At 31.9% G+C, this 14,247-nt stretch overlaps 1 protein-coding gene across 2 annotated transcripts; it reads left to right on the top strand.

Moving 5' to 3' along the window:
* The first annotated feature begins 4,125 nt into the window (after nt 1-4,125).
* On the top strand, nt 4,126-7,085 carry LOC116019445 ((-)-germacrene D synthase-like). Of its 2 annotated transcripts, none has more exons than XM_031259641.1 (7): nt 4,126-4,328; nt 4,734-5,001; nt 5,133-5,511; nt 5,642-5,860; nt 5,968-6,106; nt 6,202-6,453; nt 6,569-7,085. In XM_031259641.1, exons 1-7 carry the CDS (start codon nt 4,191-4,193, stop codon nt 6,857-6,859), a joined length of 1,686 nt encoding a protein of 561 aa, XP_031115501.1. In that variant the 5' UTR covers nt 4,126-4,190; the 3' UTR covers nt 6,860-7,085. The 2 variants fall into 2 exon arrangements, with proteins under 2 accessions (XP_031115501.1, XP_031115500.1); XM_031259640.1 differs by having other exon boundaries at nt 4,677-5,001.
* The last annotated feature ends 7,162 nt before the right edge of the window (nt 7,086-14,247 follow it).

The following is a 14,247-nucleotide window of genomic DNA, read 5'->3' as shown; positions in this document are numbered from 1 at the left end:
TTGATTTTAAATTGGAGCCTCAATAAGAATAATTTTAGTGAACTAGGTTTAATTTATATGTTAATTTTGTTATTGCATGTATGGAATATAAATCATTAATTAAGAGCATTAGAGATATAGTTTTTTTTTTACTACTGACTCTGTTACAATGTAGTATTATCTATTCAAAGCACAAAGAGCCAATATTGCCTCCACTTAGACTCAAAACAACCCCCTTCCATGTTGGGGTGCAACCGGGTACCACTAGACCACAAGGTATAGCTTGTGTAGTTGCCATTTAAATAAAAGCAATTGTCATTTTCTTACAACTTTATTTCCCAAAGAATTTCAGTTATCTACTATACTATATATATATATATATATAATATTATATTATATCTACTATACTAATAAGAGCCAAAGAAAGTTAGGCCTATAATTGGTAGAAAAAATGACGGTGAAATTATTAAATCAAATGGATGGTTCAGATGGTTTAGATTTATATTTTTCCTTGAGATTTCTTAATTTATCCTTAATTATATGATTATCCGTTAAGTTCTCCATTAAATATTATCTTTTCCGTTAATATTCCGTTTAACTTTTAACTTACCCATTAATTTATATAAGTAATGTCTTAGGTTCGAACCTCATCCCAATTAAAGTTGGCATAATTGTTGAACATATACTACGAATATATTAGAGTATATTATTCAAAAATAAGTAACCCACTCTATTACTTTTATTAAATTAAATAAATTATTAGTTACAACAAAAAAATAATACATATGCATTTCTTTAATTTAAATTCGATGTCTACAATGTCTTTATTAAAAAAAATCATTATCAAAAAATTTAAAATGAGATATAATTTTATTAGTTATATTGTCTATATTTTCTGCAATACAAAGATTTCTTACCTTCAAATTTATTAATTAATTATATTTACTACATTGTTCATTATTTTTTTACGATATCTTGTGATTAAATATCAAAGTTATGCTAAAAATTAATGTTATATATTTATTTACCAAGTATTATGTTAATAACATGGAAAAAAAAACAGTTTGAAGCCAATCATATTAACCACTTATGGAGGATTTGTTGACAAAGAAGACATTCAAATAACCCAATAAATTGATTTAAAACTCATTATAAAAAATTTCAATGTAGGGCAATAGAACATTGTGACACACTTGATGCATTGAAAAGATGCTGAGACTACAACATTGTTGGAATCAATCTTTCAAATTCAGAGAAAAAAAAAAGAAATTTGAAAAATAGCTAACGTTGTAGAATTCATTAATCTTGTATGTAAAATATTTATTGTGCATTCTTTAAATATATTAGAACTAATATAAATTTACAATTCATTTCATTTTCTACAATGAACTTGTTTGGATTAAAGACAAAGTCAATATCGATCTTAATTAACAACAAGAATAATTGGTGTATAGGATTAGCCACTGTTTAAAAATATTTATGCACAAAGTGACAAACTATTTAACTGCATGAATTGTGATGAAAAGGCAACAGTGGGTACTCCAAGATTAGTATCAAATCAACAAAAAATTTTTTTACAAAAACACACACACACACACACACAAAATCAAGTACTATACTCATTCATACTAATTACAAAAATATGAACTTTAAAATAAACATGTGCAAAATAGATATAGAAATTGTTGATGAAACTAGACATATTGAGGCATCAGTATTCGGACTACCTGCAAAGCTATTGTTGTTACTATCAAGTAAACAAGTTATGAAACTAGAACAAAAATGTACTACTCATTAACCTTCTACAAATATAATAAATATTAATATTTTGTTCAATACTTTCACATGAGAATGTACAACACACATCTCACAGCACATGAAATATGTAAGGAGAAAAACTATCATTGTCAAATATCAATAGGCGCTTGCAAGATTAAGAGTTTATAGTACAACTAAGATCTCAGTCATATATACAAACACAACGAGACAAATCCACAACTTCCTACATCATAATCTCATTGCATGACGTTGCCCTCTATACTACTACAATAACTCAATTGCACATGACACATTACCAAATACCAATAAATAAATTTAAAAAAAAGTACTGAAGATAAAGGCAATAACAATGCTACCCGAAAGAAAATTAAAAAGGCTTAGAGAAATTCAAACGATAAAGTAGTATTTATTTATACAATAATTTGTAGACTAAGTATTTAGATTAGCGTTTTTACAAAATTGTAAATATTTATTTTAATGACAATTGTAATCGATCTTTCATTTATTTTGCATTCATAAATTTTGAATTACCGTTTTAAATAAACAAATTCAACATTTAATTACATATGCATGAACATCTTCTATATAATCTTGCATTGATATACTTTGAAAATACTTATTTAATAATAAACATTGGTCATTATCTCATTCGCGCAATGCGTGTGAAAAACTAGTTATATATACTAATAAGAGCCAAAAAAAAGTTAGACCTATAATGGGAAAAAAATGATTGTCAAATTATTAAATCAAATGGATGGTTCAGATTATTTAGATTTTTATTTTTCCTTGAGATTTGCAAAGTTATCCTTAATTATTAACTTACTCATTGATTTCAATAAGAAAGGTCTTAGGTTCGAACCACATTTGAATCAAATTTGACATAATTAAGTTCCTTCCTCTATTTTACTCTTATTAAATTGAAATAAATTAGTAGCTACAACAAAAAATGATACATATGTATTTCTTTAATTTAGAATTATGTGTCTACAATGCCTTTGTTTGAAAAAATTATTCATTATCAATAAATTAAATTAAATAAAAGAAATAATTTCATTAGTTATATTGTCTTTATTTTCTCGAATGCAAAGATTCTTTACATTCAAATTCATCCATTGATATTCCTTACATTGTCCATTATCTTCTTTTTATACTATCTTGTAATTAAATATCAAAGTTATAATACAAAATAATATTATATATTTATCTATCAAGTATTTTACATAAATAATAATATAATTCTAACAAACTAAATCTAAAATAATTGCTAAAATCTTGTGGTATAGTGGCATCCGGTTGCACTCCCATATGGAAGGGGGTGAGTTCGAGCCTCAGTGGAGGCGATATTAAATCTTTGTGCTTCAGTATGTTGAGAAAGTAGTTATGAACAAATACCAGTTTCATGTGACCACACTACCCGATCTTCTAGTGAAATCGAATATGGAAGTTTAACTTGGGCTAGAAAATAGCTAATTTTGGGTTTTGATAATTCATCGGCCACACCTGGTTATGAGGTGATACATAGGAGTAGAAACAATTCCACACATGATAAGTCAGGTTTGTCATGACTAAATCATGACCGAACTCATCCCAAGTTCTAGAAAACACTCAATATATGTTCTATCTCAAAAATTCTCAACTCTATATATTTTATTTCACATGCAATGATGACCTTAAGTAGCCCTTAACAAGCATATTACAATCACACAAATAAGATAATTATTAAGAATAAAATAAACTAATCCTAACCAACAAACTAAGATAAACATAAATAATAATATAATTCTAACAAATTAAATCTAAAATAATTTTAAAATAATCATCCTAATTAATTAATAAAACTAATTCGTCACAACATTAAGAAGTTGTTCATTCACTCTTTTGTTATTGCATTGACTTAATGCATGTATGGAGTATAAATCATTAATTAAGGGCATTTTTTTTTATCTAGAAAGGGGAACACCCAAGCTTTCAGTTTCCAGTTGTCTCCAAATTGGGAGACCAGACTTATCATCCTCTAGACATTATAGGGTACTCTCTGGGGGTTGGTGGATGACTGTGGTTCATTTAATAAGGGCATTAGATCAAGACATTCATTTAATAGGTTTTTTTTTTTTTTTTGAAAAAAACATTCATTTAATAGTTGATATATATTATAATTGTCACAATAGTTTGTGCAGTTGCCATTTAAATAAAAGCAATTTGTCAGTTTCTTACAACTTTATTTTCCAAAAGAAGAAAAAGTTAGCTTCATCATATCCAATAGCTAAGGTTTCTTACACAACAATGTAAGGGTCAAGCAAGAAAAGTATGTTATAAATGGAGAGGAACCTCCAAAAATATATTTACATGTAAAACCTTCTTCTTTGGTCTTGATTTGTTTGCTGTTTACTTAAGTTCTTCATCACCTCTGATCTCTCTACTTCTTACCAAAAATGGCTGGCATTAATCAACCCTTATTAGCTCTTCCATTATCAAACCAAAGAAAAATAAATCAAGTTATCCGTGGCTCTGCTGATTTTCATCCAAGTGTTTGGGGAGACTATTTCCTGACTTATTCTTCTCAACCCAAGGTAACCTACAAATTAAATCTTTTGAAACCTCTAATTTTTAATTTTTCCAATTTTTCATTATCCACTATATCTATTTTCAAATTGGTGAAGTATACAAGTAAACACATTATATATATGTTTTCATTTCTCCAAATTTAATCTGAAAAATGGAAAGTTTTTTTTTCCAGCTAATGAACACACCCTTATGTTTTGAAAATGAGCCCTAATACTCATCACACACTGATATGCTTGTGAATTCAAATATTTATGTTTGAGTGGAATACTAACTAGATATAGTCTTCCCATCAGCCCTATCTCCACCTTAAATAATTGTGTTAGTTGCCTAATCTAAATTTTTTTTTTTATCAGTGCAGTAATATATTATTAGTTAAGAAAAATAAAGTGTTGTATACATACACAATGCAGGAAGTGGATACACAAGATTCGCTAGAGCATCAACAACTAAAAGAAAAGCTGAAGAACATGCTTGTGGATGCCACACACAGTTCTTCCCATAAATTGCACTTGATTAACAAGATTCAACGCTTAGGAGTGTCTTATCAATTTGAAAAGGAGATTGAAACTTCATTGGAACACATATTCAAGGCCTATGATGAGTTCGATGAGAATGACCTTTTTATTGTATCTTTGCGCTTTCGACTACTTAGACAAGAAGGGTATCACGTATCAGCTAGTGAGTGTAAAATGAAATACTCCTAACGAATTAAGTATATGAATTAAATATATATGTTGAATAAACGAGTGAGATTAGATTATGCTCTTTAGAGTTTTAATTAATACATTTTTCATTCAATGTTTCAACAGATGTGTTTGAAAAGTTCAAGAATAGCAATGGAAAGTTCAAGGAATCATTGGTTAACATGTACAATGTTCAAGCAATGTTGAGCTTGTATGAAGCATCACATCTTAGAGTGCATGGGGAGCAGATCTTAGAGGAAGCACTAACATTTACCACTTCTCACCTAGAATCCATGCTACCAAATATGACCAATCCTCTTAGATCACAAGTTAGTGAAGCACTAAAGCAGCCGATTCACAAGAGATTAATAAGGCTAGACGCACAAAAATTCATATCAACTTTTGAGCCAAATGGAACACAAGATGCTTTATTGCTGAAATTTGCAAAATTGGACTTCAACTTGTTGCAGAAGGAGCATCAATGGGAGCTTGGCAATCTTACAAGGTAAAGTTTTTGAGATTATGAATGTGCTACTTACTCCATTAGCTTCATATATATATAACTGTGTCAAATGGGATCGGAGAAGGACAATTCTTTTCAGAAATTATTTAACAATTTGTATATTTATTGTCAGGTGGTGGAAAGGATTAGATGTCCCAAATAAATTTCCTTTTGCAAGAGATAGATTGGTGGAATGTTACTTTTGGGCATTGGGAGTGTATTTTGAATCAAAATATTATCTTGCAAGGAAATTCATTTCTAAACTTTTTTGTATCACTTCAATTATTGATGATATTTATGATATTTATGGAACCCTTGATGAGCTCAAGATTTTCAAAGATGCGGTCCAAAGGTTCAAGTTTATATTATCATTCTTGATTATTTGAAACTTCCATTTTATATTTATATTGAAAACCGAGTGTTCATAAGCACATACATATGTACTTTTTTGCCATGCAGATGGGATGCTAGTGTAGTAAATGAATTACCAGAATATATGAGATTTTGCTACATCTATCTTCTCGATGCATTTGCTGAAATAGAGAAAGAGTTAGTTGATAAAGGTGAATCATACCGTGTCAACTATGCCAGAATTGAGGTACTAATTATAATAGTTTAAGAAAAACTAGACAAACTTTTGAGGATATATAATAATAAATTTTTATTAAGGTTTTTATTTCCATATGATTTTAGATGAAAAAATTAGTGGGAGCATATTTTGACGAAAGAAAGTGGTACCATGATGGTCATAATCCAACATTTGATGAATACATTAAGCTTGCAAGCTTAAGTGCTGGTTATCCGATGTTGGCAACAGCTTCCTTAGTAGGCATGCAAGAAGATTTTGTAACCAAAGAGGTTTTGGATTGGATGAGTAGCATGCCTTTAATTCTTCATGCTTCTTCAGTCATGGGCAGATTGTTGGATGACACAACTGGACACGAGGTATTAATTTTGATTTTCCATTCTTGAAAATACTAACAATTTCATATTAGTTTCATGATTTTCAATTGGTTATCAATTTAAAATTTTCATATGGATTTTGTACTATATTTTGTAGTTTGAACAACAAAGAGAGCACATAGATTCTGCAGTTGAAATCTATATGAAAGAGTATGGGAAATCCAAAGAAGAGACCGTCAAGGAATTGCTAGAACAAGTCACAAATGCATGGAAAGACATTAATCAAGAATGTCTTAAGCCTACCATTTTTCCTATGCCTATACTCACCCGAATTCTCAACCTTACAAGAGCTTTACACTATATATATGATGATAAAGATTCATATACACATTCCAATACCATGATGAAGGACTTCATTACCTCCATGCTGGTTAATCCAATCATGTGAACTTGCAAAAGGAAAGAAAAGAATGTACTTGATCAGGATCGGATGATGGTGTTTCTTTAATGTTCTGTTTTTTTTTTAATGGTCTAGTTCGAATAAAGAGTGGATGGCCTGTAGACTGTAGTGTTTTATTACTTTTCATGTGTTTTGCTTTAAGTTGTGATTCAAAATAAAGAGTGATGGTTTGTAATCAATATTTTAGTTTTGTGTTATTAATTTGTTTACTCGATATCTTATAGAAAAATTGCAAAAATAAACTAAGCAATGATAAAAAGAAAAGCATATATATATATATATATATATATATATATATATATATATATATATATATATATATATATAGAATGCAAAATTTGCTTGGGTAGTTTGAAAATAAAAAAATCCTCATATATTTGCAAATAAAGTCACGCATCCTATGGCCCAATTAATCCACTATAATTTGTTTTAAGTACAAAATAAAAGCAAATTGTAGTCCACATAATGCGGTGTGGGCAAATTATTGTATGGACCATGGTCCACATAGTTGTGTGGATCATAATAAAATGTACATTTTTAATGTACTAAATGTACATTATTTTTGTACTACTATAAAAATAATGTACATTCAGTACACAAATAATGTATATTCCCTTAATACAACGTACATTATTTTTATATTGAATATACATTATTTTTATATTGAATATACATTATTTGATAGTATGGTCCACACAGCTGTGTGGACCATGGTCCACCCAATAATGATTGTGCTGTGTGGATTATAACAAAAATTATATTTTTAATATACTAAAATTACATTATTTGTGTAGTGAATGTATATCCCCTGAATACAATGTACAATTTTAATATACTAAAATTATATTATTTGATAGTATGATCCACACAGTTGTGTGTACCATGATGGGTAACCATGTGATCAAGGTTAAATTGGGTCAATATTTTGGTCCGTAAAAAGGGTAACCATGTGATCAATGAATTTGTAAGATTGAAGAATTCATGTAAAAGTACATTATTTTATATAACGTAAATTCAGTACACAAATAATGTACTTTTAGTATATTAAAAATGTATTTTTTGTTATGGTCCACATAACACTGTGTAGACCATGGTCCATACAATAATTTGCCGCGTTGGATGGCCTTCTTAGCCCGAGGGTGATGTCGAAGATGAGTGCAATACAAGTGCCACTTCGAAGTGATAGGATACTATCAGTGTCCTCCCTGACAACTTTGCAGATCCCAACTGTCATTTTGCTGGTCACGCCGTGACCAACAAAGTGACATCTAGGACCTGCGAGGCTGTTGCCTCGTCCCGATGCTGGTCATCATGACTAGGCAATCTAGTGACAGTTTCTTGGCTTGATTATATTCCTTGAAGTATAAATAGCCATAGGTTTTATTTTCAAGATAAACTGAAAATAAAGCCTATGCATGACTATTTATACTTCAAGGAATCAAGCCTATGTGTTGTATGAATGCTTACACGAATTGAATTGTTTAATCTATGTTTTTCATTGTCTTTAGGATGAATGTGATTGTGAAATTATGGAATTATTATTTGACTCTTGTTAGGTTAGCGCCCAATTATGCAAGAGATGTATGGAATTGGTGTTTCACCTATGAGAATAGGGATTCAAAATAGCCAACCCTTTCACATTTCTAAATTTCCCTTGAGAAAGGGGATCGGAGTTAGAAGGGATGATGCACCCAAGGTATTTGATTAAGTGCCTCGCCTAGTTTAATCAGATCACTATCAGAATGAGATTAGAACATTGGTGGTAGCCAATGTCCATGAGAGTGGCATTGGCATTGACTTGATTCCCTCACTTCATTGTTAAACATTATATTGTTTAGCCTAGAATCATAGAAAATTAAAGAAACATTTGTGCATTGCTATTTGATTTAAATCATCTTCTTTATCACTGTTTATTACTCAAATCAATTACTTATTTTATCATTATCTCAAGCAATCAAATATATCAATTTGGTTATATTTCAAACACTTTATGATGTTGTGTTTAGCCGCTTGCTACTCAAGTCCTATCTAGCCATTCCTAGAGGACGAAACTCACTAATTTAACCACTAAAAAGACAACTTTCAGAGCATAAAAAATCTTTGAATTGAATAGTACTACTAAGTAAACTAAATGTAGAATTCCAACGAGTTGAAACATCACGAAAAAATCTTTTTGGAGGCATATTATTTCTTTTACAAAATCTACGTACTAAATTCTTTTTGCGCATTAGGATGTTTCCACAAATAAATTACATCTCTAATGGGTCCAGTACTACTACTAAGTGAAGTCAAACCAGCTTGAGCACATAAATTTAAAACATCGCATACACATCTTTGATGAAAAAACTTGCCTCCAAAATTTGGAATACATAAATCTAGAAGAGCATGGATTGCTGCAGTATTATTGGAAGCATTATCAAAACCAATTGTAAAGATTTTGTGAATAATTTTTGTAATACCCCAAAATATTTTCTACTAAAAGTTCCTAATTTAAAAAAAAAAAAAACCTTATTTATTGGATAAATTTATTTGTCCAAATTTTTAATCCAAAAGTCTATCTGAGAGAAACCTGTAAACCTTGTATTATTATTTTGGGTCAAATTTTTAACCCACATTCTTTTCTTTCCTAAAACCCAAATGTAATTATCTCATAATGTTCTGAACCTATACTTCGCGGTGTACCGAACCTTGCCCAATTTTGAGATTTAGTATGGGATAAATTTTGGTTTCGAAAATTATTCTATCTAGATTATTTTCTACCGAGAATTCATCTGTTTTAATCCCGATCAGTCTAGCTAAGATATTTTTCAAGACTTAACCACAAGCAAATGACACTTGTCACAATTTTTACCACATGTTTAGGTAAGACTAGTCAACCAAGTGAGGAGTAGAATTATAAAGCATTGTTTTCCCATTTCTTCCTCATTTGGCCGAAAAAAACAAAGAAGAAAAAGAGAGAGAAATCATTATCTTCTTCCTTAGAGCTCTACCTTCCATAGCTAAAATCTTCTTCACAAGTCTCAAGCTATTTGGTAAAACTTTAATTTTATTCGGTAGAAAGCTTTATTTTCCTTCCTAGATTCTTAATAATTGTTGCTATGATGTTAAATTTCTCTTAGGGTTTTGAGTGAAAAATTTGGGGAAAAGATTCAAGATTCCTCCTACGGTGTTAGTACACTCCCGAAAGGTAAGGAATCCCTTAAGTAGGTTAAGGTTACTTAAAATTAGATAATTGATAGTTTATTTGAAATATGATGAGTTTTAGGTGAAATTATTGTGTACATGTTGGTATGTATAATATATATGTAATTGTATTTTACATAATATATATGTACAAAATGTCGTGTTGGTAAGATGTGATTGTTAATGTGTCTAAATATCTAAATTAGAAATACTTTGTATATTATATAGTGTATGTACGTACGTGTAAGTATAGTAATATATATTATATGCGTATTATGTATGTATGTATAAGTAATATAAGGTGTTGTATTATGTATATATATATGGTATGTATGTTAACCGTGTATACATATATGTATGAGTATTATGGGAAATTTATACTATGTATATATATAGTATGTGTACCTTATGTAAGTATGCATAAATGTGTGAGGTGTTATGTTGTATGCATATATACATATATGTAGTGTTATGTACATATGTAATGTGATGATGGAAATTGTGCGATAGTTACACTTTATTACCACAGTGTATGGTAATTAGTGTACTATCAAAATGTTTTGAGAAACAAAACTTTTGGACTAGGTTAAGAATGTTGATTGATTTCAAGTTGGGACTTGATTTTGTTGAATATGTCCAAAAAGTGGTTTTGACTCAAGGAAGATGAGGAAGAAGGAAAAATGTTTTCAAACCCTTAGTTTCTAGTAAAGTTGAGGAGAACCTTGATTAGCCTTCGTGTGGCTTAAAGTGTCCTTGCCCATGGTTGCTATATAGTATGATCATTCATACTGAAGGGTGAAGTCTATTCGCCGTGTACTATATAACTCGTTAGGATGAGGAATTCCTGCGGGGGTGTGCACACTTAAAGTATAGTTACTCTAGGAAGTCCGGGTAGGTGTCGTTTTTATAAACCTAGTAGGGCCAGCTAGGGATCATTCTAACGAACCTTACGTCCAGGGGATCAGTGTTAGACCGGGGGATGACCACTGAACCCGAGTTCGATGATCTGTTAGACCGGGGGATGACCACTGAACCCGAGTTCGATGATCCAAGTGGCCGGGGGATGACCACTGAACCCGAGTTCGATGATCCAAGTGGTCAGAGAGGGACCACTGAACCCGAGTTCGATGATCCAAGTGGTCAGAGAGGGAATTAAGAGAATACTCCAAAGGCCTCACGCTTTCTACTAAGAAACTAAGTGGAAAATTTTGTATGAAAATGTAGTTACTCTGTAGCTACGCTAAAGAGGGATGCGATGATTGTTTAAGCGAAAAAGGGTGTCGGTGAACCCTCTTTGAGATAAAAGTTGGTGGAATTTTCCTGTGAGGAAGATTTTTCAAGTACATGATTGTGATTAAACGTGAAGTTCATAATTTTCCACTACTTGCTTATATGCGTAGATGATTATTGATGCGTCGAATAATACATTTTTGGTAAGCAATCACTTATCAAAAGAACTTAGACTGTTTTTCAATTCTTATTTATTACTTGTGCAAACTATACTTGATGACTCGTTTGCAGGTAAAGTATCAATGTAGAGTAAGGGTAATAAAGGTTTTTAAATACCTGCTTGTAAAACCATTATTTAATTTTGGGTCACCCACAGATCCCCTTACTTAGCCGTCGCTCCAGCCAGCTCTCAAGTTGCAGATAGTTTTCCTTCTGTCCAAGATGGCCCAGATGTTCAGGCCTCCAATGGTTTTTATCCCCTTGAGGTGTTGACCGGAAGTGACCCATTAGAGTTTATCGTGTATTACCCCTACCCATGGAACCCTGGTTCACCCGAGTATTGTGACGAATGGTCCATGGTTAATACCACCTCTCGCTTCCTAGACCATTTCACATGGTTTGAAGGGGAGTGGCATTTAGTCTGGGGCGAGTTCATAGGTCCGGTGTACCGCATGATAGACTAGGTATTACGTCTTGGGAGATGCTTTGGGGAAGATTCTTTTGTGTAAATGCCTTTTGTAGCCTTAGTGGTAGCTAACTTAACTAGTTGGGTCGTGGATGACCTTTAACTTATATTTTAGCCCGATGGGCAAACTTATGTATATATAAATGTAGATATATATATTTGTAACCCCTCGGTTTTTTCGACAAAGTTAAGGTTCGAGAATATTGATGTAAATTTTTTTTTAAGCTATGACATTTAAGAGAAGACTGTTTGGTGCTCGAAAATAATTTTTGGATTAGTTATCAATAAGCTGCGAACTACGTACCGGTCTCGAACCGAGAAATTTTAAGGATATAGATTCAGTTCGAATTTTCTAGAATTGGGATTATTAAGTATCATACGATCAAGCCTGAATTTCTAGTTAGTTCAAGGAAGATCTTAAATGGACTGTAAGGGATAAATTGTTACGGACTCTGAACCTAGATTTGGCGGATTACCGGAAAATTTCCAAAATTGGTGATTTGCGACGGGAATATTTTTACGATAATTTTGGTATTAGAATTTTCCCGAATTAAGTTATAATCCTCCGAACATTCATCTGAGTTAAGCATAAACTGGCCAATTAGATTTGAGATCTTGTAAGGACTTCATGGAGTGTTGACATGTGGCAAGTAAATCTAAGTTGGATTGAGCAATTAATGAGGCATTAATGGAAGTATGGCCTAGTTGCACTTGTTACTTGTAGTACAAGAACAAAATCACACCAAGATCACCTATCTCTCTCTCATTTTCGGATTTTACACTTAGAGAAAGAAGAAGAGAAATAATTTTAGTCTTCCATTGTGATCAAGGAGCACCAAAATATTTTTCTTACTCAAGGATTAAGTGTAAGTAAGATCCTAGACTTTGTTAGATTTATTCATCTCTAGAACTTAAGTGTCAATGTTTAGTGCATGAAAATATTGTTGTTATGGTGATGTTTTTAGGGGCTTTGGATTCGAGGGAAGATCTAACACTTCTACGGTTCTAGAAATCTTCTATTGAGGTAAGGAATCCCTTAAGTTGGCCCAATCCCTTGAAGGTAGACAATTGCTAGGAAATTCCATGATTAGGAATTTTTACATGAAAATTATGTGCTATGTTATAGATCTAAAAGTTGGCTCAAATTCTCTACCTTGATTTTTGGGAAATTTACTAGGCATGTCCATAGCTAATTTATGCATGTATATGTTGTATTTATGCCCATATAGGCTTATACTTGTGAAAATAGTGAAAAGAAATAAGGATAGTCTCTGGCAGTAACTTCCGAGATTTACTGGGAAAAATCGGTAAGGTATTTTGATCCCATTTTTTTTAAGGCATGTAGTTCTATAAGTGTAGAACCCGCATATAAAATTTCATAATGATCGGAGTAGTATAAGTATGGTTTTCGAATTTTTTTCCAAAACTGGTCCAGAGAGAAAAATATTCTGGACAGCACACTGCCAAGGGCAAAAATGTAATTTTCTGTGTCTATTCGTGGATCAAAATGACCAAAACTTTTTATGGAAATCAAGTACTATAAGTTGGGGTTCTACCATAAAAATTTCAAGTGAAAAAGAGTTCGGGAACTATTTTTACCGGCTCAATCTTTCGGATTGCGCCAAGCTGAAATTTTCTGAAAAAGGATGGTTAGAAACAATTTTGACAAATATTATTTTTGTGCATTATATTAACGTGGAAAATAATTATGTTTTGAACATTATTGTGACTCCTGTACTTGAATTTCTGTGATGTGACTAACACTAACCTAAGTATGTGGGTTGGGGAAATATACTTGAATAAGTATATTGGTTATGGAGTCATGTGGTAATAATTAATGAAGGTGAGGGAGTCTGTACGATTAATCGGTACTGCAGAGAGAAGTCTATTCGTTGAGTGTTGGGTGAATTAAACGTGGATGTGTTGTGTACCCCACGTGTGACTTAAGCGTGGATGTGTTGTGTACCCCACGTGTGACTTAAGCGTGGATGTGTTGTGTACCCCACGTGTGACTTAAGCGTGGATGTGTTGTGTACCCCACGTGTGACTTAAGCGTGGATGTGTTGTGTACCCCACATGTGAATTAAACGTGGATGTGTTGTGTACCCCACGTGTGAATTAAAAAGTGGATGTGTTGTGTACCCCACTTGTGAATTAAAGGTGGATGTGTTGTGTACCCCACCTGTGAATTAATGGTGGGAGTTGTGTACCCCACGGGTGATGTGCGAGAGCTAACTGTCGGGTGTCCTAACAGTTGTGTGGGCGTTGTGTACCCCAC

This window comes from Ipomoea triloba, chromosome 5 (genome assembly GCF_003576645.1).
Source record: "Ipomoea triloba cultivar NCNSP0323 chromosome 5, ASM357664v1".
NCBI classification, from domain to species: domain Eukaryota; kingdom Viridiplantae; phylum Streptophyta; class Magnoliopsida; order Solanales; family Convolvulaceae; genus Ipomoea; species Ipomoea triloba.
Note: the sequence above shows the minus strand (reverse complement) of the source record. Positions and strands in the feature narration are given on the sequence as shown.

Coding starts and splice junctions, on each gene's coding strand:
- LOC116019445 (XM_031259640.1), top strand. CDS start 4,191: ATGGCTGGCATTAATCAACCCTTATTAGCTCTTCCATTATCAAACCAA. Junction 5,861..5,967: donor TTCAAAGATGCGGTCCAAAG/GTTCAAGTTTAT, acceptor TTTGCCATGCAG/ATGGGATGCTAGTGTAGTAA. Junction 6,107..6,201: donor TCAACTATGCCAGAATTGAG/GTACTAATTATA, acceptor ATATGATTTTAG/ATGAAAAAATTAGTGGGAGC.